The sequence below is a fragment of the Nematostella vectensis genome, chromosome 4 (genome assembly GCF_932526225.1).
Source record: "Nematostella vectensis chromosome 4, jaNemVect1.1, whole genome shotgun sequence".
Lineage (NCBI taxonomy): Eukaryota > Metazoa > Cnidaria > Anthozoa > Actiniaria > Edwardsiidae > Nematostella > Nematostella vectensis.
Genome location: NC_064037.1, coordinates 1,396,259 through 1,415,402, shown reverse-complemented (window position 1 = coordinate 1,415,402; position 19,144 = coordinate 1,396,259). Strand labels below are relative to the sequence as shown.

Below are 19,144 nucleotides of genomic sequence, written 5' to 3'. Positions count from 1 at the left end.
TCTAAAGCGTTGAGCCGCCCGGGACGTGACCGCGAAAAAAAAAGCAATTATTCGCAAAACAAAACAAGGTCTCGCGTGTAGACGGGGTGAAGTTTGTATCTCTTATATTTTACGCTTATGATACGAATAACCATATGCGATTGTGTTAATAAGAGACGCTTTAGTTAGCAAACTTTTCTGGCGTACTCGGGGATTAGTTTGTTGGCGAAGACGTTCGATTATGATCCACGTCGGCATTCTCCCAAGCGTCTCTAGGCAACAATGTTTTGTGTCATGCGCCGTGCGAACCCCAAGTAAACCTGACCATTGTTGGGCAGAAGTTATTCCTTTGAAAAGCTCGCCCGAAAAGCTTATTTTTAACACAGATGTTAAGGTAATCTGTATTGAAAAAGCTTCTGTGTATATCTGTTTGAGAATATCATGGCTCTCTTTGTTGAAGATTTGGCCACGATCGCTCTACTTTGAGGTTGTGTTTGTGTTGTGGTAGTTGTTATCAGGGAGGTTTTGTCGTCGGTTCAGAATGCAGACACAGGCGATGTCAAAAGGATCTAGTGCCCCACCGGCGAGCTTACCCCCGCTACAAAACCTCCCTTCTTGGTCAAGAAGCTCTCTAGAACGACGAAAACAACCTAAACCTTTAATACGCGATCAACTTGAACCGATCAAGACACTGGAAGAACGAACTATGGATCTCGAGAATGAAGAGAGAGTGAATGGTCTACCGCGAGTAGTGTCTGCTCCTTCGACATCATCCGACTTGAACTCGAACCAAAGGGTCAAAAGCTTGGAAAACAGTTTAGACTTTCTGCAAGCACAGCATTCACAAGTATTGGACAATCTACACGACGAAATCGAGAGATTAAAAGAGGAAAATAAAGGTGAAAATGGTTTGTTTGTTTCAGTGATAATTAGGATTTAGGGCAGTTTTCTCGGTTATTTGTGAAAATCATCAATTTGAGGCGATAAAGGATTTAAATTTCTTCTGATATTGTTTTCTTTATCTAATTGTCATTAATACTTGAAGATTTGAGTACTCAACATATGCCTTTTATGCCTCTACTTCCCTCATAGCACTCGCCATTTTTTAAAAATATTGGATTTAGCAATATTTTCAAGCTTATGATAGCAAATCATTTTTCAGCTTTAAAATTCAAGATCGTGATGATAGCTGGTGGTATCTCTACTGAAGGTAAGATCATTATCAAAAATAAAATCAGGCTTTTATACATAAAAGTTGCCCAAGACAAAGAAATACCCGAAATACCCTGTGGTTCTATGAATATTAAACACCTTTTAGCAATTATTTAAACAAAAATCATTGTCCTCCCCTTTAAACATGTATATTCTTGTTTTTGAGTTTTAAGAGATTTGGCAAGGGTTAGATGAGAATTAGCTGTTCTGTTTCCATTTGGTAAATTGTATAATTTACATCTTGTTATTCATGGGTTTGAGGTGCAAGCCTGGAATTGTGTTTATAAGGGTGTTACACTTGACTGGGAGGTCCAAATAAATGAAAGAAAAATTAATACAACTGGAAGTTTAAATGAGAGAAAACTCCCCCAAAAAGAATTCCAATTAACTTCACAAGTATTTCCAAAACTGATGTTTGGTGCAGCAACTTTTTTAAGCTTGTAGTTTGTCTGGTTTTACATGTTGAATATTGCTTTTGTGGTTCTTGTTCAGGTCAAAACCAAGGTCTTCAGGCATCTATTCCTGAGCCCCTGCCTTACAAACAAGTTAATGCATTATCTATATCTGAAACAGCCCCAATTTGTTCACCACCTGATTTCTCATTTCCCACTTTAGGCAATGTAAGTTCAAATCAGAGGGACAATAATTCACAGCCTGAAGAAGCTCAAATACATAGCAAAAAAGAACCAAGAAAAAGTAGTGGGTCTGACAAAATGAGGTCTTGCTTACCATCTCAGGAAAGAGTGTCAAGCAGGTGTGTTGATGGTTATTTTCTATCACCAAATGCCTTGCCCTCCTTAGCTTTGTTGCAGTGCAGCAAAAGTTTGTACAGATAAATGAAAAATAGATGTATGCTCTTCACTAGGATAGTTAGAAAATACAAAAGCAAAATACAGACCATTTTTTCAAACAGAAATAAACTTAGGTAACAGGAAAATAAAGAAGGAGCGGAAGAGCCCTTTTTGGGAACCCAATAGATTAGAGATGTTTTTTTTTTTCTAATTGTTAACTTAGCCAACAGCATTTGAGGTTACTTCAGGTAAAATTGCAAAAGTTAAGCTTGTAAAGGGTTTTACCATTGCCGTACCACTGGCTCAGCATTATCCCTGACTGTTTTTTTTTTGTAAGCGGCCATCGGTAATGTGATGATAAAACATTTCAGTTTGCTTGAAGGTTTGTCATGTAAAAATATCATTTCTACAATAGCCTGTTAGAGTGATTTATTTATTTCTGCACCCATCTTCAATTTTGACTTTTCTCTGCAAAATAGGTCACTTCAGGAAAAGAAAGTGACTTCTGGAACTCCCGCAACTTCTGGAGTAAAACCTGGATCAGCTCGAGGATCTGGAAAGTCTAGATCTGCCAACAAACAGAAGACCAAACCACAAGTAGTAAATGACAAGCCCTTACCTCCTCCCAACATGGCAGGCTCACAACATGCACTAAGTCACAAGACACCTCAAGCACCCTTCCAAAAGTCTGTTACTGACAGTCAACAGGTGTTTATGGTGACAATTAGAAAAGACAATTCTATTGAGGTTCATTTTCCAACAGAATCTGCGCCCAGATCACCAACCTTGTCTGAGTGCAAGACAATTATTAAGCAACAGCAAGAGATGAATTCTAAACAAGCTCAAGAGGTAAGTACAATTTGTGATACTGGCCAGATAGGTAACTCTACTTAGGAATTTATCCATATGAAAGATCAGGAACACACTGAGCATTACTCATTACCTGAACACCCTTACTTCATCAGTTAACAAGGCTGAAATCTGATCTGCGCGAAGCAGCAAACTCCAATAAGTGGAGCTCAGATACATATCTTCTAACCAAGTCTTACGTCAAGGGTGGCGATGCAATAAGCTCTGGTGGTGAATGGCCACATGGAAACCGTCCACTTCCCAAACTTCCGATGCGAGACCAATCTGTCTCTGGAAAGTAAGTGGTAACAATTTTCCTGAAATAGGGGTTTCAAATTACAAAGATATTCAACTTTACAATTTCACTCACATTTTGGAGTCTGTATTAAATCCAGTTGATGCAATAAATTCAAATCTTTAGTGCAACAAACAATACAAGTGGGAATTTCAGCCCTTGATTATGTTCTCTCTAACCTAGTCTTAGGGTTTAAAGATATAGAGTGGTTTTGCCAGAAAGGCTACAGACAAGATGTAGAATGAGATACGTTGTTGACTCTCTCATTTCAAAGAAGAGATTAGCTGGATCAGCAGATTTGAGGACCCCTATTAATCCCCCCTCCCCCTAAAGTCAGGGGCAACTATACCCCTCCTACTGTAGTTGTAAATGTTTTAGAAAAAAAGGCTATTGATAGTGCAAGTGCACAAACATGTGCAACTTACACAATGTTTAATAATGTTTGTATGTAACAGCTGCCCTCCTCACTAAAAATGCCTGACAATGCTGCACATTTCTTTTCTCCTAATCACAGGGCAACATCAAGAGTGAGGGTGACATCTGAGAATGTGTCCCTCCCTATGTTGCGACCCAACATAAACTCAACTGTTGCCGACAGAAGGAGAAGGCAACAAGCTATCCTTAGAGGCAGACCTGGTCGCAAAGACTTCTTCTAACTATTATAGTGTCTAAAGATAATCTTTTAAAAAAATAGAATATACAAATCGATGCTGTGACCTAAAACATTTTATATTTGAATTCCCATATCCTTTTTGACTTTTTCAAATTTATCCATATAATAAGCATCAAAGAAAAATTTATTTGTATATAGTTTTCCTATTGCATACTATTTTTGTAAATAGTTTTCCTTAACTTCTTTTCTTTGTAATTAATAACATTTCTTTGTAATTAGTAGCTCAGATGTATCCTGAATTTGCTTCTTCTGTGTGTTCCTTTGAGAGCACTATTTATGAATGGTAATATTTAACTAGATATTTCTTGAAGAAAGGTGTGAAAATCTGCACACATAGAATGAGTATTGGCATAAATTGAAAATAAACGGATAAAAATAATCTCCTACACGTTCACTTGTAGCTATGTTTTTGAGACGTGTGTTACATCATAGGCCATTGCTCGCCCCTTTTAGTGGAGTGAACCACACAGGTCGCAGCCAACAATTACACATTATGGTAGTAAGATACAATAGGGGACTTGCGCTTTCTGGGTGGCAAGTTCAAAAGAAAATAATCAAACAAAAAAATCAGGAAAGACTGCACCCAGCGCAAATGAGAACAACAACAAAAATCTTTAATTGAGACTAAATCCATTCTGAAAAAAAGAATTCTGGCTTTTTTTGTAAGCGCTGAATAAGTTGCTTTTTGTTGCTGTTATTTTGCTGCTAAACTAGCCTGAGCACGCACTAGTTTGCCACCCAAACAGTCATGTGATCTCAGCGCAAGTCCCCCATTCACCAGGTTGTATCCAGGAGCGTGCCCAAATGGCCCTTCATCTGACATTTTCCCTGTACTTTAAAAGTGTCCTTACATTTACTGTATTATTGGCTGTTGCAAATGGGCCCTTAGGCCCCTCCCCTTGGCTACATCCCCGATATGGGCAGCTGGTACTGTCATACCAGTCTTAGCGTGTAGCTGATGCTGAGTGGTCTGCCCTCAAGTGAAAAACATCAGGGGTGGATGGGGTAATTTTTTGTTACATATGGCTTTCTGGCAGCCCAAGAGGGGGGGGGGGGGGGGGGTTAAACCCCCTAAACCCTCCCCCTAGATACACTACTGAGCAGTTGGTTAATCTTATTTGGCCAGCATCAGTTGGAGCAGGGTGTGCTCATTTCGCTAGGTAATGAAGTGTTAAGCTGCTTTTTGAATATGAATTTGACATGAATATGTTGGGTGTCACAACTTTTCTTTATATAAAATCACACCAAAATATGGGCATTGAAAAACACTTACAGAATGGAGGGGGGAAATAGACTGAAAATGGGTGAGAAAAAATAGACTGAAAATGGGTGAGAAAAAATAGTCTGAAAATATCTAGATTTGGGAACTTGATAAGTTCACCTCTCTTCTGAACCCGTCCATGATAAATGGTGTGCTCAGAACTGGTCACCCTGTGGAAACAAGGGGCCCGGGCTCTGGGGTCGAGTGATCTTTTTAAAACAAAATGGCGGTTTCTTCAAGCTGTGTTTATTATTATGGTGTTATTCTGGATGTTTTCGTAGCCATTGCCTGACGTATGGATGTTTGACGAAAACTATAACCTTGTAGAAGAAAGGGAATTTAGCAGGTATGATTTTAGACTTGGTTTTGTCGATTTTTATCTGTAAATCGATGGAAAACTGTTCATGAGTACTTGCTTGTTGATCGGTCTTCGCTTTGTGAGTTTAACATCGTGGACATGTACTTACTTAAACATACTTAACTCTAGATTCTGTCTTCAGGGTGCTATGTTAGCGTTAAAGGCACCTTTTGCAAGATTTTAATTTTTTTTTATATCGAATCATTTGCCTAATCCAACAAATACTTGTCTGGCTTGTCTACATGATGCATCCAAATGATGCATTCTTGTGCCTTCCAGATGGCGACCGATTTGATGTGGCAGCGCACACAACTGGGTTTCTCTGTTGCGCAAGGGCAACACGTTGCACCAGGGAATAGAATACCCCCAGCATTTGTTCCCCAGAGGACCTATCTAGATGATGCTGTCCAAAATACTAAAACTACAAGTGGAATGTTTCCCTCTAGCGCTGCCTTTTTGACCAATCAACTTCAGTTCAATATTGGGGCACCCTCATCACCTGAGAACTTGGCAACAAGAATTAGGAAGCCCAAACCAATTGTTATTGAGAAACTTGGAGTTCAAGAAAATGAGAATAAACTTCATCAGACATTTGTGTCCAGGTCAATAGAAGGGCAATTTCCATTTTCTGCAAACTCATCAGTGTCAAGTGAACGGCTAGCCTTTGCTATTAACTTGGCAAGAAGAGATATAAAAAAAGCAAGATTTAACCCTGCAGAGATTGTATGGGCCCAGGAAGTTCTAGGGAGACCAAGTGATAAGAGTGAGAAGACGCAAGGGAAGGGGAAAGGGAAGGCAAAGAAAACCAAGCAAACTGACCCAAGTAATGACGGTATGTCACTGAGGGAACGTGTTCAGAAAACACTAAGGAAACATGAGAAGGTAAGGAATTACAAGTACCAAAGACTATTTAACAAATTTTACAATGAATTAATTACAATAATATATAAATAATATATGTATGGTCAGGGGAAAATTATTTTTTTCTAGTTGGTAGAAATCATAGGAACAAAGAAATTGATTAAAAATATCAATTTTTGAATGCTCTATACCTTTAAAAGTACTTAGTAAGTCCCTTATTTAATGTATTTTGTTTTCTTTGGATTTGATCATTCAGGAGAAGCAGGGATTACAGGAGGTCCATTTCTTTTCTGGCCGTGAAGCTGACCTCGAAAACAACTCTGATGATCCACAAACAACTGAGATAAAAAAGCTGCGGAAAGATCTTTACCAATGCATGAACCAGCTGGAGAATCTGCAGAACCAGCGGCCCACTCTGTTGAGAAACCGAGATAAGAGGATCAAGCGAAGAGCAGAGGATAATTTGAGGTTATCTGCCGATGAGCCTGATCCCAGACAAGTTATCAGAGCTGAGGAACAGGCTTCAAGGTCCTCCAGAATGTTGTACATGTTACAGCGACAGGTATTTGCAGTCTTCAGGGGCGGATCTAGGGGTGGGCCCCCTCTTAACAAGAAATATAAGGAAATCCACGGAAGAACAATGAATCCGCCCCCCCCTTTCTTGAAACCCTTGCTTCAACCTCTTTTGGTCCTTGCAAGCCTTGGATCTTGGTCCTTTCAAGACTTGATACAAGTCTTGTTCTGGGTTTCTCTAATATACATCTCCATTGTATGCCACTAAGCAAAAAAATTCCTTACAGAGATTTCTTGCTACACTTGAATACTTTCCATTTTGATCTAAAAAAAAAAGAAAAACTCAGTATGATCAAGTTACTTTTATAACTATTGTAGCTGAATTGCAGGGTAAGTGGGGATCTGGGTTTGATTTATATTTGTCTTGTATGTTGATTTACATACTGCCATTCGCACAAGTTTGCCTTTTGCAAACTCAAGCCATCTCTAATTATTCCATTCATTTAAGTCCATTCAGGCATGTATACTTGATGAGAAAAAGCAACAATATACCTTAAAACAGGCCCTGTAGTTAACAACATGAACAAAAAAACATCCTCTTTATTTTTAAAGGTCAGAGATTTGCAAGATGAGCTCACCAAGACAGGGACGAACATCAAACACACAAAAAAGGTAAAGACACTTAAAGCACATCTTCAATTGTCTGTGTTTGACCACATAACCTTTCTTTCATGTAAACCATGTGACAGCTCTTAGAACATGCCTGAATATGCACTATAAAAGCATTGTTTGTTTTTTATTGTTTATTATAAGGGGTCCATAGAGAAAAAGTCTGTAAATTCAGAAAAAATACAACCTTCTGCAATTCTGGGTAAAATAATAATTTCTAATATATTTCCGTTGCCTGCAGAATATTTAACACAATCATTGTTAGTCTACTGTTTTAATTTTTTAATATTCAATTCTTAGAGTAAGACTCTTAGCAGACTTGCTGCAGCCCATCGTGCAGCTCTGCGGGCCCTTCAGACCTTCATCAGCCAGGCACCCTTGCAGCCAAAAGTGGGCAGCGGCTTACCCCCCATGTACCAGGACCTGGCGATCCTCATCAGGCAGTTATCACTTCTTACCACACAGCTACAGATAGGCAGTGATGACCTCTCTGAGGAAATGCTTGCTGGAGAACCCAAGGTCAGTGTGGGGATAAAGCCAACTCTCATTATAATATTGATTACTGGTCCTGCCAACCATATAAAAACAGATTTCTTTAGGGTTGATCTCTGCTATAACTCTGATCTGATGCTCAAATAAAGAGTTACAATACCCTGGAAAATTATTCACAAATTGGGATTCTTTCAGGCCCATAGCTAGTAGCTACAACTAAGTGGATCACTAGCCAATTCAGCTGACAAAATATTTCTATATACCCTCTTTTAGAGCATTCAATATTCAACATTACCACATCACTATCATCTAGAACAAATATCAAAGTCATAAGTTTTAAATGGACCTTCAAGTGGGTGAGTAGCAGGCACACCTGAACCCTCCCCCTGGGTAAAAAGTAGAATGTTTGGGTACATCTCATTTCACTGTTTCTAAATATTCCGTGTTTGATTGGCTTACTTCACCAGTCTTTTTTTTTTTCAATAAATTGTGTTTTGCAGTATACAAAAGGTGGTCACCAGCCAATACCTAGCGCATTCCAAAAGGACATTGATGCAGCCAAACATGCATCCAAGAAACGTCTTCTGCATACAAATGGTAACATATTTACCAACGAGCAGAAACGTTTTAATAAGTAAATGTCAGATTTTTGCCTTCTAACAGTTAGATTTTTTCTTGGAAATGTCAAGATTTTGCTTACAGTAGGAATGTTAAGTTTCATTTACTTACTGTTCATAGATGAGTTTTTTCAAGTTTTAATCTACTTTGATTTGCAGTGCACAGAACTCCTAACCCCTCCCCTGAGAGGAATGCTGTATTGCAGGCTGGCATAGAGGCACTTATGAGAGCAAGGCAAAACATCACGCAGACTCCTTTCTCTGCTGTAAGTTTTCTAGCTTTCATTTTGTTGTCAAAATAAATTGTTTATAGTGTTGGTGTTTTCTTTTTCAGCCTAAAGCCACCTTAGTACCACGGCCCACTGCAATCAACAAGCCTGCCAAAAAATCTCTTTTGCTTCCTCAACATTTACAGGTACAGCCAATATTGTGCCATCGGTTGGTTTGATTATCTTATAAGAATTACCATATGCAATAATTCTATGTTATTGAGGGAGAAGAACTGTGACAGGGTTTCTGTTATAGGTGGTATTTGATTAGTTAAAAAAGGTGGTATTTGTGTTACTAAGACATTATCTTGAATTTTGCAGGCCAAGCGTGAGCGTATTCAGCAAGCTGGCAAATCTATACTCAAACCAAGCGGCATTGGCGATGCTGGATTTGCTCAAGACACAGTCTCGTCTAAACTCAGGAAAGTCATCCCAGAACACCCTGGGGAAGAGAACAATAAGGCACAGCCTTATCCCACCACGCCCCCGCAGACACCAACTAAACAGGTGACACCCACTAAGTCACCCAGAGGGACACCCACTAAGAAATTCGGAACACCTGAAAGACTCTGTGAAAAACTAGAGCTATCCCCTAGATCACCGCGGAGAAGACTTGATCATGAGGTAGGCTGTCTTAATATGTGCTGATTGTATAAGTGACTGTTTTAGCATTATTTTTAGTATTATTTTTAGTATTATTTTAAGCATTATTTTTAGCATTATTTTCTCTGGGAGGAAGGGGGACGCTAATTTGGGAGTCAGAGCTTATTTAAGGCTGGGCACTTATCTCAGATTTCAGACTCTTACCTAACAGGAATAAGTGTGCACTGCTAATGCATACAGTAAAACTACAAAAAAAGAAGGTAGATGAGGATATTTTTGGAAGGAACAGAGATCTAGTTTTGAGGTACTAATTTGATGTTATAGTTGCCTCCACAGAGTCCGCGTAGCCCTAAGTATGCAAGACAGATGGTCCCTCAGGAAAGAGATCTCATGGAAAGAGAAATAACACGGTACATAGTGGCTAGCATGCTCTCTGGCATGTTCTCGTTGTTTACTCATGACGTCTAGTCACACAAGTAAACAGTATCCAGTTTCTAGGCTAAAATCACTTGAGTAATTTTGCCTAAAAGTGGTACTCTACTGGAATACAAAAGTTAGCAAAAGTAAACACAGATTATACATTCTGGACATCTGTAGTGGTATATATAACATAGTTTCTATGGTTTACCCGACAGCCTGCCATATGAGAAAAGACAGCATGGGACAAAAGGAATCTTTATTGTTCTCTTTGTCACTCTGTCGATGTTATAAAGGAAACATACCAATAAAAAACCTATGTGCTTTAACTAGAATTAATGTAACTGATGTCTAGCCCTTCAATGCACGCTTAAATGTTTCTTATTATCAATAGCAGTGTATACATTTTTTGCCAAGAGGGCATTTTTCTTTGTTGTTGCTAGTTTGCTAACACTGGATGTTTGTACTTAGGCAGGCCTGGCTTGACCGTGAGGCTCAGCTACGGGTAAGACAAATTTCATCTAACCATTTGATAAGTGATAAGGCTTCATAGACTGTACTTTGCTCGATTGGCTTTGCTTCTAAAATTATGACGTGCTAAGTGTTTTGGGATGAGTCCGGGCCTTGAGTTGATCAGAAACTGACATTATTAGTACTTATGTGATGTTTTAATTTGTCATACTGCAGGTCCAGGAAATGGATGAGTTGCGCACACGTGGAAGGCGTCTAGATGGACAAGTCAGGTGCGCCACGTCTCTTTTTACTACCATAAAACAGAACATAGAATATCACATCCTCTGGCAGTCATTCGATACCTCTTGTTGTTCGTGATTCAGCTCGGCAAATGTTAAGATTTTTCTTTTAAGCAGTGATGGTGTGCAGCTTGCGCGACGGATGATAAGAGAAACGGAAGAAGCAATTGTCCACCGGCTGCGACCATTACTTGACCGTGCGGAGGCAAGTCATCTTGGTTTTCTTATTTTCATCCTGTTGACTTTTGTTTGTTGGAAGTCATCAACTCAATTATATCTAGATTATACCATTAATTTAAGAAAACTCCCTGGTTCAAATACAACAAAATATAAAATCGAGATATAGAACAATTTCTATATCCTTTCCCGAGGTGCATATCACCTCCATCTAATAATACCTAGATTTTCCAATTCCTTTTTAATTTCATACATCCATTTGAGTTGATAGCATTAAGTTTCATGACCATTTGAGCTTAAACCTTCTATCTAAACAATATTGCATGTTGTTGTCCGTGTATTTAAGAGGAAATCAAACGTTTTTTTCTGTTGTTAAAGGCTATCGTTAAGGAAAACACTCTAAACGAACAGGAAAAAAAGCGTTCTTTGCGACGACAGTTAGCCAGCCTCGCATCAGAAACGGTGAGCCATGTGCCTGGAAGGGTTTTTTTGTGAGAAGCAAGCTTCTAACGTTCGTATTTAGTTTGTGAAATGCTCCGTACATTCTGTCGCTAAAGGCAATCTACTTACTTTCCTATTATTGATGCTTATTTATATTTTTCTAAGCCATATGAAAGAAAAAGTGCTGATAGTTCATGTTTCATACCTTAAGACCATGGCTCAGGCAGACACCCTCGCAGACATGCTACTAGACGACCTTTTAGAAGACACCGTAGAGGAACTTGAAAGGTGAGGTGCTTCCTCAGGGATAATCTCCCCCATAAATAGCACATCACCATGATCACCATCATCCTCACCATCAGCAACATCATCAACATCACCATCATCTCCCACCATCAGCAGCATCATCATTAACATCACCATCATCCTCATCAACATCACCATCGTCTTTAACCATCAGCAGCATCATCATCAACATCACCATCATGGTTACCAACAGCAACATCATCATTAACATCACCATCATCCTCACCATCAGCAACATCATCATTAACATCACCATCATCCTCATCAACATCACCATCGTCTTTAACCATCAGCAGCATCATCATCAACATCACCCTTACCATCAGCAACATCATTAACATCACCATCATCCTCACCATCAGCAACGTCATCATTAACGTCACTATCATACCCACCATCATCATCAACATCACCATCATCCTCATCAACATCACCATCATCCTCACCATCAGCAGCATCATCATCAACATCACCATCATCTTCCATCATCAGCAACATCATCAACATTACCATCATCCTCACCATCAGCAGCATCATCATTAACATCACCATCATCTTTCACCATCAGCAGCATCATCAACATCACCATCATCCTCACCATCAGCAGCATCATCATTAATATCACCATCATACTCACCACCATCAGCAACACCACCATCAGCAGCAGCATTAACATCACCATCATCCTCATCAGCAGCAGCATCATCATCAACATCACCATCATCCTCACCATCAGCAGCATCATCATCAACATCACCATCATCCTCATCAACATCACCATCATCCTCACCATCAGCAGCATCATCATTAACATCACCATCATCTCCTGTCATTCAGGTATTTGTCTATTTTATTTCTTTGATATAATAATCGTATCTTCTGTCTTGACCTTGAGCAGGCTTGAGGACGCAGACGAGGTAAATCAGGTGGCAGCGGGCATGCTAGACAGCACCACCTTGGAGAACATCCGGCAACGATTGGAGAGCTTTGAGGTACTTGACCCAATCATACATTCTTACATTCAGTCAATCGCTCCACAGATGACCATTGGCCACGAGGAAATCATGTTCTTATGCAGGAGGGCCTGTATTGAGGGACTAAGAAGACTAGAGTTTTGTATGATGATCTGCGCTGTTTATTTATTACTCTTTTTCCCCAGAGAGAGGAGGATGCAATTCGCCGCCGCTGGCAACAAGTCGAGTATGCCGAGCCCGACTCCCAGACGTTCAAACCCAGAACAAAACCTTCAGGTCTGTCCAATCGATTATCGTGGAAAAAAAGAAAATACTACCCCCATCTTGTTAAAGCTGTTCTGTTTGAGCTTTTGGGTCTTCCAGTTGATTTTGAGATGTGACGATTTGTGGGATATGGGGCAGCAAAATCAGAATAATGAAAACAACAATATTCGGCCCGTATCGTAGTGTGTAGGGTAAGAAGTGTCCCCGCACCGAACATTTCTGATAGACGAAATGCCGCCACCCACCGCTAAATAGTGATTGAGTGGGCGACTGTGTAGTACAAAACCCGTAGTGTGTGACACAAGGAGACGATGGAATTTGAGCACAAAAGCGAGGCTTTCACAGGTCAGGATTTGCTTATAGCCGCCTTACAATTGATTTAAAAAATTGTTCGTTCGTTACAATCAAGCCTGAAAGATTAACACAGAGTTAAAATGGGTTAAAATGTGGTAAATTGCAGAAGCTGATCCAGAGTTGTATAAAATACATCCTTTAAATACGTTATTTGTTACTTTATACAAAACAAAGAGCCAATACTTTAACTTCGAATTTTCTGGGTGTTTCAGGGGGAAATGCATTCGGCCATCCCGGCCCTATTATGTTCACTATGCCACATTCGCACAATGACAGGATCAGGGAGAAGATCGACAGGCTGCACGAGAGATCTCGCACCAGACGAGAGACGCTTGACTCGACCGGCACCGCATCCCTACTAGAAGGTATTTTTTTAATGGCGGATTAAGAATATTCCAAACATGTCTAAGTTTTTCAAGCTTTCAAGTGTTAGTTCCTAAGAAGTTCCTCATTTTGAACCCGCGGAATCACCCCCCTGTAGCCTGTCATGCTCATGCTCTTCCTTTGCCATTTTACTTACCGTTCAGGGCTTTCTGTGCGATGAAGGTTTTGACTTCCCAGCATACACTTTCAGGCAGATCGCACGCCAGCCGGGAGGCTATGTAGGTTTTGGCCATCCTGCTTTTTATTGTTTTCGGCATGGCTATTCTTTCGATGCCGGACAAGCTACAATTTTACTTTGGCATAAAACACAGAAAAAAAAACTTTAGGGTTCTTAAGAAAAAAAAACGGTACAAATGTAATTTATTTATTTATTAGCTTCCACCAAAGGTAAGGAACACTTATAACAGTGAGAGTACTTTGTCCTTTAAAACGCCTAATCTTTGAGCTGTCGATTTTCTAGGCATATCGTCCCCATCTTCAAATGAAAGATCGAGTGATGACATTCACCAAAAACGTACTCATTCACCGAGACCAAGCCATGCTAGAACCACATCTAAGATCGCTCTTTTTGTCCCGACGGAACTACGAGCAAGCATTACCGCATACAGGAGTAAATACGAGAGATACTTGCGCGACACAGCAACCCATGTTCACGGGTCATTCAACCCTTGGAAGCTTGTGGATGAGTATGTACCAATGGCTACTGGGCTGCCAGATTCTGTCAGGCCCGGTTTTCAATGCAAGAGGAAACACCATATCTCTTGATGTCCTCAAAACTGAACGTGAAAGTCTAATCCTTTTTATTCTTGTAATTCCTATGCCACCCCTCTTCCATGTTTCAGATACGTTTTAAGGCAATATTTTTATTATTTTTATAATTTTTTTTGCTAAAAGCTTTATTCTTTTCTAGAGAGAATAGCCTTTTTCTCTGCTGGATATTTTTTAGAAGTAGGCTTCTAACCTAATGCTTCATCATATTCTTCAGGATAAGCGAGGGTATCTTAGATGAGATGCTTGTGGATATTGCTGGTGAACTTGAAGGGGCTTGTGAGGAATATGCAGAGGGAGTGTACACACAGGAATTTGCTGTACTGAATGCCAGTAGACAACTGAGACAAGACCCGGATGAGCAAGTAGAAAACTGAGACAAGACCATGATGAGCAAGTAGACAACTGAGACAAGACCCGGATGAGCAAGTAGACAACTGAGACAAGACCCGGATTGGCAAGTAGACAACTGAGACAAGACCCGGATGAGCAAGTAGACAACTGAGACAAGACCCGGATGAGCAAGTAGACAACTGAGACAAGACCATGATGAGCAAGTAGACAACTGAGACAAGACCATGAATAGCAAGTAGACAACTGAGACAAGACCCGGATGAGCAAGTAGACAACTGAGAAAAGACCCGGATGAGCAAGTAGACAACTGAGACAAGACCCGGATGAGCAAGTAGACAACTGAGACAAGACCCGGATGAGCAAGTAGACAACTGAGACAAGACCTGGATGAGCAAGTAGACAACTGAGACAAGACCATGATGAGCAAGTAGACAACTGAGACAAGACCATGATGAGCAAGTAGACAACTGAGACAAGACCATGATGAGCAAGTAGACAACTGAGACAAGACCCGGATGAGCAAGTGGACAACTGAGACAAGGCCATGATGAGCAAGTAGACAACTGAGACAAGACCCAACTACATTATACCAATAAGAAGAACGAGACCCATTAATATCTTGATATAACAAACAAGCTTATCTAATATTACAATTTGTTATATTCTTACATTATTTGTATTGCATTGTTTTGCAGAAATCGTAGTCAAAGGTTCTATAGGTTTGGGTTAGTCAATAATATTTAATGGTCAATCCAGAATTTATCATTCTATTTAAATTCAAATTGTATATAGGATATTGTGCAGTACGACTACTGTTTTCAGCACACAACACATCCCCACTAAGCTGCCTAAAAAAATCAACTGGTAGTTGAACATATGTGAATCAGGAAGAGAGAAATAAAGTTCTAGAAAGACATTCTCACAAATCTGTGTCCCTAAACAACACAAGTGTCCTCTACTCAAACATATTCAAGGGACTGAACAGTTTGAATATAAATCTGTTTTTATTTTCATATCATATAAATAAAGCAGTCAGTTGATATTAAGGCAAAGAAAAAAGTTCCTGAAACTTACAAAACCAGCTTTAAACAAAAATCAACATATGCTCTGAATAAAAAAAACCCTGCCCCATTCACCAACCATCCCTTCAACAATTAACCAACAGTGCCATTTCCTCAGAGTCCTGATTCACACCAAGAAGGTCTTGCTTTGCTTGCGGCTGGACTATTTGTATTTCTGTTGACTCTCTATGCCAGGCCTGTAAACAAATGAAGTAACAATTGTTCAGAGTATAGCTATCTACATGAAAATATAGAGGGAAGTTAAAATTAATTTTAAAGCTCAGTAATGCCAAATCAAGTCCCATAAGAGAGAAATATGGTTTATGAGTGCCTCCCCAAAATTAGCACCAAACCTAAATATGCAAACTGACAGTTATACCTGCCACAAAGAAAGAAATCGTGGAATCCCAATACATGCAGATCTTGATCTAGAAACCATGAAACTTTGCGGCCATTAAAAATTTGTAAAAAAAAAAAGTACACCATATAGGGGCATAGCCAGGAGATTGACCCCCCACCCCTTCTAGCAGCCAAAAATACATAAATGTATGAGACATTAATAAAAATACAGGAGAAAATGCCTTGAAAGGGCATATTGGCCCCCTCCTGTTAAAATTCCTGGCTATGCTGCTACCATAACCTCAAACTTACCATTGTAAAGCTTGCACTGTCTGAGAGCCTCATTAAACCCTTGGCACATGTTCATATCACTGTTATTCTGTGCACACTCAACAAATTGCTGAAGTTCGTACTGGCATGGATTTTGCTGTTGGCCTTGTGACATCTGTGGCTGATATGGCGCAGCCTGCTGCTGGTAAGGTGACACTTGTTGCTGCTGGGCGGCATCTTCTGAGCCATGCCCCCCTCCCCCAACCAGTGCTCCACCAATCACATGACCCTTTGGATGAAAACAACTTAGAATTTGGAACTGCGTTAAGGTCTTGGTAAAGGTAAATTTGACACCACTGTTTGTTTTTGTGGTTTTTGCAAAACCTGTATCCATAGTTCTTAAACTTTATTTTTGAAAAACATTTTTTTCCATAAATCGCATTCTAAGACAGCTAAAATGGGCCTGTTGTCTACTGGGCCTGCTGTTTCCCCGTGACCTGTTGACCGTGAATTCACGCGAAATCTTTGACTATTCTAGAGTATTATTTTGAGGCGACAACTAAAGCTTGTCTGGCGTAACCTCGTGACGGGTTTTAAGATATCGCCTTTAAATTTTCGGGATCTGATAGTTAATTATGCCATGTCATAAAGTGTGTGAGGAATTTTTGATTTTTGACTGAAGATCGATTTTATAGCACTTTTCGTGTCCAAATTTCGCCAGAAATGAGAATTCCAAATTTGATTCGGGATATTTAGTTGACAGTGTCAAATAACAAAAAGTCCTCACACACTTTGGTAGATCATCTATCTCTCATTGAGATGCAATTACGTGCAAGTGCATTCACAATAACCCGAAGGTGCATTACGCTCTAGAGTGAACTCCGTACTTTTGAGTTTGAGGCTTCAAAACTTAAACACGGAATTAGCTATTGCAAAAATAAAACAAGCAGGAGATAATTCAAGCTTTTATTTGATATATAGTTTGTACATGTAGGGAAAATTGTGGCGTGACCACATTTTTTTTCCATGGACACGTCGTTTACCTTTACCAAGACCTTAAAATAGAGCTACAATGCAATCTGTTTGATGATTCAGCAACACTTTATATCATATGATCATGTCAACAGTTAAAAGTGAAGTCTTTATCCATTCAGGTCATGGGCATGGTTACATACCCCAGGTATCTGAACACCTGAAGTCTACTGTAAAGATGCGCACCCACCCCCCTTCATTCTTTTATGCACTAATCAATTGAAAACCCCACCCCCATGGTCGGGTGGGGATTAGACTTTGGCCCTGTACAAAACAACAAAAAGCCCCCTACCCTTTGGGACAAAACTGAAGTCAAATGCCCCTACCCCTCGGGATGCAAACTATAGGCAACTATTCAAACCTAGGCATTGGTGCAACCCTTGCTTTACAGTATATGGGTGGGGGAGGGTCGGAAAAGTCTCACCTGTTTTTTTTTTTTGTCTTCCCTCCCTCCTTCTTTCCCTCTACCTCTAGACCTGCTATCTCTCTTGCCTACAGATTCGCATCTACCCATAACTCTCCTTGTCCATGAGCAAGAGAGCAATAAGAATAGAATAAGTCATCTGAAAAAAGGCTTTATTATTCAAAGCCAGTACACGTCTGCGAGTACATTTGTACTAATAACTATGAAGATAACAGTTACCAAATAAATTACCTTTATCTGGCATTAGTTATCATTCATATTTGTTTTTGCACATTTCGCCATGCAAGTCAGAAACTGACATGACATTTGCAAAGTACATTTTTTTATGTTATTAATTTGTCCAAAAGCCCCCATGTTGGGAACAAGTCTTAGAGTAACCATAACCATGTTAACCATAAACTTGACCTGGACCATGGGGATTCAAATGACTAGTGCATTATACTGCAGGTTGAGTGCTAATAATTGCTAGGTATAGGGAGTTTTAAAAACCCTCACTGGTATGCCTAAATAAGAGGAGAATTAGTTCAGTGTATCTTGTTGTCATAAGTTGTTATTTGGTTACGTCTATTGTAGATAAAAGAACAAATTATCATCATCATTGACGCGATGTCACCACTAATTAATACATCATGAGATCTCAAAAGAATAAACTTATTTTTTAGGTTATATCACACATTTAAGGAAGACAACCAAACCTTCTTTTATTCCAGATATGCACTGCTCTATCTAAAATACAAGATCGAGATGCATATGACGATAATCATGACTCAGCATAGATATTTTATAAGTAGGACAGAAAACAAATGACGCAACTTGATGTAAAGTTACAAATTTACAATACTAACAAAAAAACACTAAATATAAAATTGGAATCTTAAATGGAAGAAATAAAACTAATTGACTTACCACAGTAGAGCCAATAGCGACTCCTGCAGCAGTAGAGGCCATTTGGCCGAACAAGCCTGGTTGCTTTGGCTGCATCTGTGACGATGGTTGAGGCGCTACTGAGCTTGCCTGTCTCGTCGCGGGCACAGATGGCTTTGGAGCGGGCTTACTAAACATCGGGGACGAAGATCGTCCACTGCTTCTTCTTCCTCCTCTAGGCATTTTGTTAAATTGTTGTATATATATCTAAAAATCGTGAAAATATTAGGCTCTTGTTTCCTTGTAGATACGCACGCTTTCAAAGATGGCGGACTATGATTCTAATGACGTCATGGTTAGAGGGTTATGTAATCTATTAGTCCCAGTACTAATAGGTCGCTCTGAAAACGAGGCTTGGGATAACTAAGATGATTAAATGAAATTATTTTCTTCTTTTTTTTCGCAATTTCAGTAGGATAAGTTAATAGCAGCCCTTACATATTTTACTATTTTCATAGTAA

General features: G+C 39.6%; 3 protein-coding genes across 4 annotated transcripts; 2 read left to right on the top strand and 1 right to left on the bottom strand.

The window, feature by feature from the left end:
- Positions 1-271: 271 nt before the first annotated feature.
- LOC5502386 (coiled-coil domain-containing protein 74B) lies at positions 272-4,178 on the top strand. The gene is made up of 6 exons (XM_001623526.3): positions 272-878; positions 1,142-1,189; positions 1,807-1,945; positions 2,462-2,831; positions 2,948-3,129; positions 3,641-4,178. Exons 1-6 carry the CDS (start codon positions 521-523, stop codon positions 3,780-3,782), a joined length of 1,239 nt encoding a protein of 412 aa, XP_001623576.1. The 5' UTR covers positions 272-520; the 3' UTR covers positions 3,783-4,178.
- A 1,072-nt stretch (positions 4,179-5,250) lies between these two features.
- Positions 5,251-15,549, top strand: LOC5502387 (protein moonraker). Of its 2 annotated transcripts, XM_048726216.1 has the most exons (22): positions 5,251-5,406; positions 5,698-6,300; positions 6,536-6,841; positions 7,405-7,464; positions 7,762-7,980; positions 8,454-8,550; positions 8,730-8,836; positions 8,905-8,985; positions 9,161-9,463; positions 9,767-9,852; positions 10,331-10,364; positions 10,547-10,602; positions 10,729-10,816; positions 11,167-11,250; positions 11,441-11,517; positions 12,434-12,527; positions 12,695-12,785; positions 13,340-13,492; positions 13,972-14,197; positions 14,497-14,612; positions 14,773-14,836; positions 14,869-15,549. In XM_048726216.1, exons 2-21 carry the CDS (start codon positions 5,698-5,700, stop codon positions 14,814-14,816), a joined length of 2,925 nt encoding a protein of 974 aa, XP_048582173.1. In that variant the 5' UTR covers positions 5,251-5,406; the 3' UTR covers positions 14,817-14,836; positions 14,869-15,549. The 2 variants fall into 2 exon arrangements, with proteins under 2 accessions (XP_048582173.1, XP_048582172.1); XM_048726215.1 differs by having other exon boundaries at positions 14,773-15,549.
- A 69-nt stretch (positions 15,550-15,618) lies between these two features.
- Positions 15,619-18,974, bottom strand: LOC116609850 (coiled-coil-helix-coiled-coil-helix domain-containing protein 2). Its single transcript, XM_032370654.2, has 3 exons — positions 18,666-18,974; positions 16,346-16,592; positions 15,619-15,891 (listed from the first exon to the last, which is right to left on the bottom strand). The coding sequence occupies exons 1-3, from the start codon at positions 18,864-18,866 to the stop codon at positions 15,881-15,883; spliced, it is 459 nt and encodes a 152-aa protein (XP_032226545.2). The 5' UTR covers positions 18,867-18,974; the 3' UTR covers positions 15,619-15,880.
- Positions 18,975-19,144: the final 170 nt, after the last annotated feature.

What these genes read in the sequence shown, in the direction of transcription:
- LOC5502387 (XM_048726216.1), top strand. Translation starts at nt 5,698, where the DNA reads ATGGCGACCGATTTGATGTGGCAGCGCACACAACTGGGTTTCTCTGTT. An exon ending in ATGGAAAGAGAAATAACACG is followed by an intron (nt 9,853 to 10,330) that starts GTACATAGTGGC and finishes GTTTGTACTTAG; the next exon opens with GCAGGCCTGGCTTGACCGTG. An exon ending in CGTCTAGATGGACAAGTCAG is followed by an intron (nt 10,603 to 10,728) that starts GTGCGCCACGTC and finishes TCTTTTAAGCAG; the next exon opens with TGATGGTGTGCAGCTTGCGC.
- LOC5502386 (XM_001623526.3), top strand. Translation starts at nt 521, where the DNA reads ATGCAGACACAGGCGATGTCAAAAGGATCTAGTGCCCCACCGGCGAGC. An exon ending in ATTAAAAGAGGAAAATAAAG is followed by an intron (nt 879 to 1,141) that starts GTGAAAATGGTT and finishes ATCATTTTTCAG; the next exon opens with CTTTAAAATTCAAGATCGTG. An exon ending in CAGGAAAGAGTGTCAAGCAG is followed by an intron (nt 1,946 to 2,461) that starts GTGTGTTGATGG and finishes TCTGCAAAATAG; the next exon opens with GTCACTTCAGGAAAAGAAAG.
- LOC116609850 (XM_032370654.2), bottom strand. Translation starts at nt 18,866, where the DNA reads ATGCCTAGAGGAGGAAGAAGAAGCAGTGGACGATCTTCGTCCCCGATG. An exon ending in TCGCTATTGGCTCTACTGTG is followed by an intron (nt 16,593 to 18,665) that starts GTAAGTCAATTA and finishes TTTCATCCAAAG; the next exon opens with GGTCATGTGATTGGTGGAGC.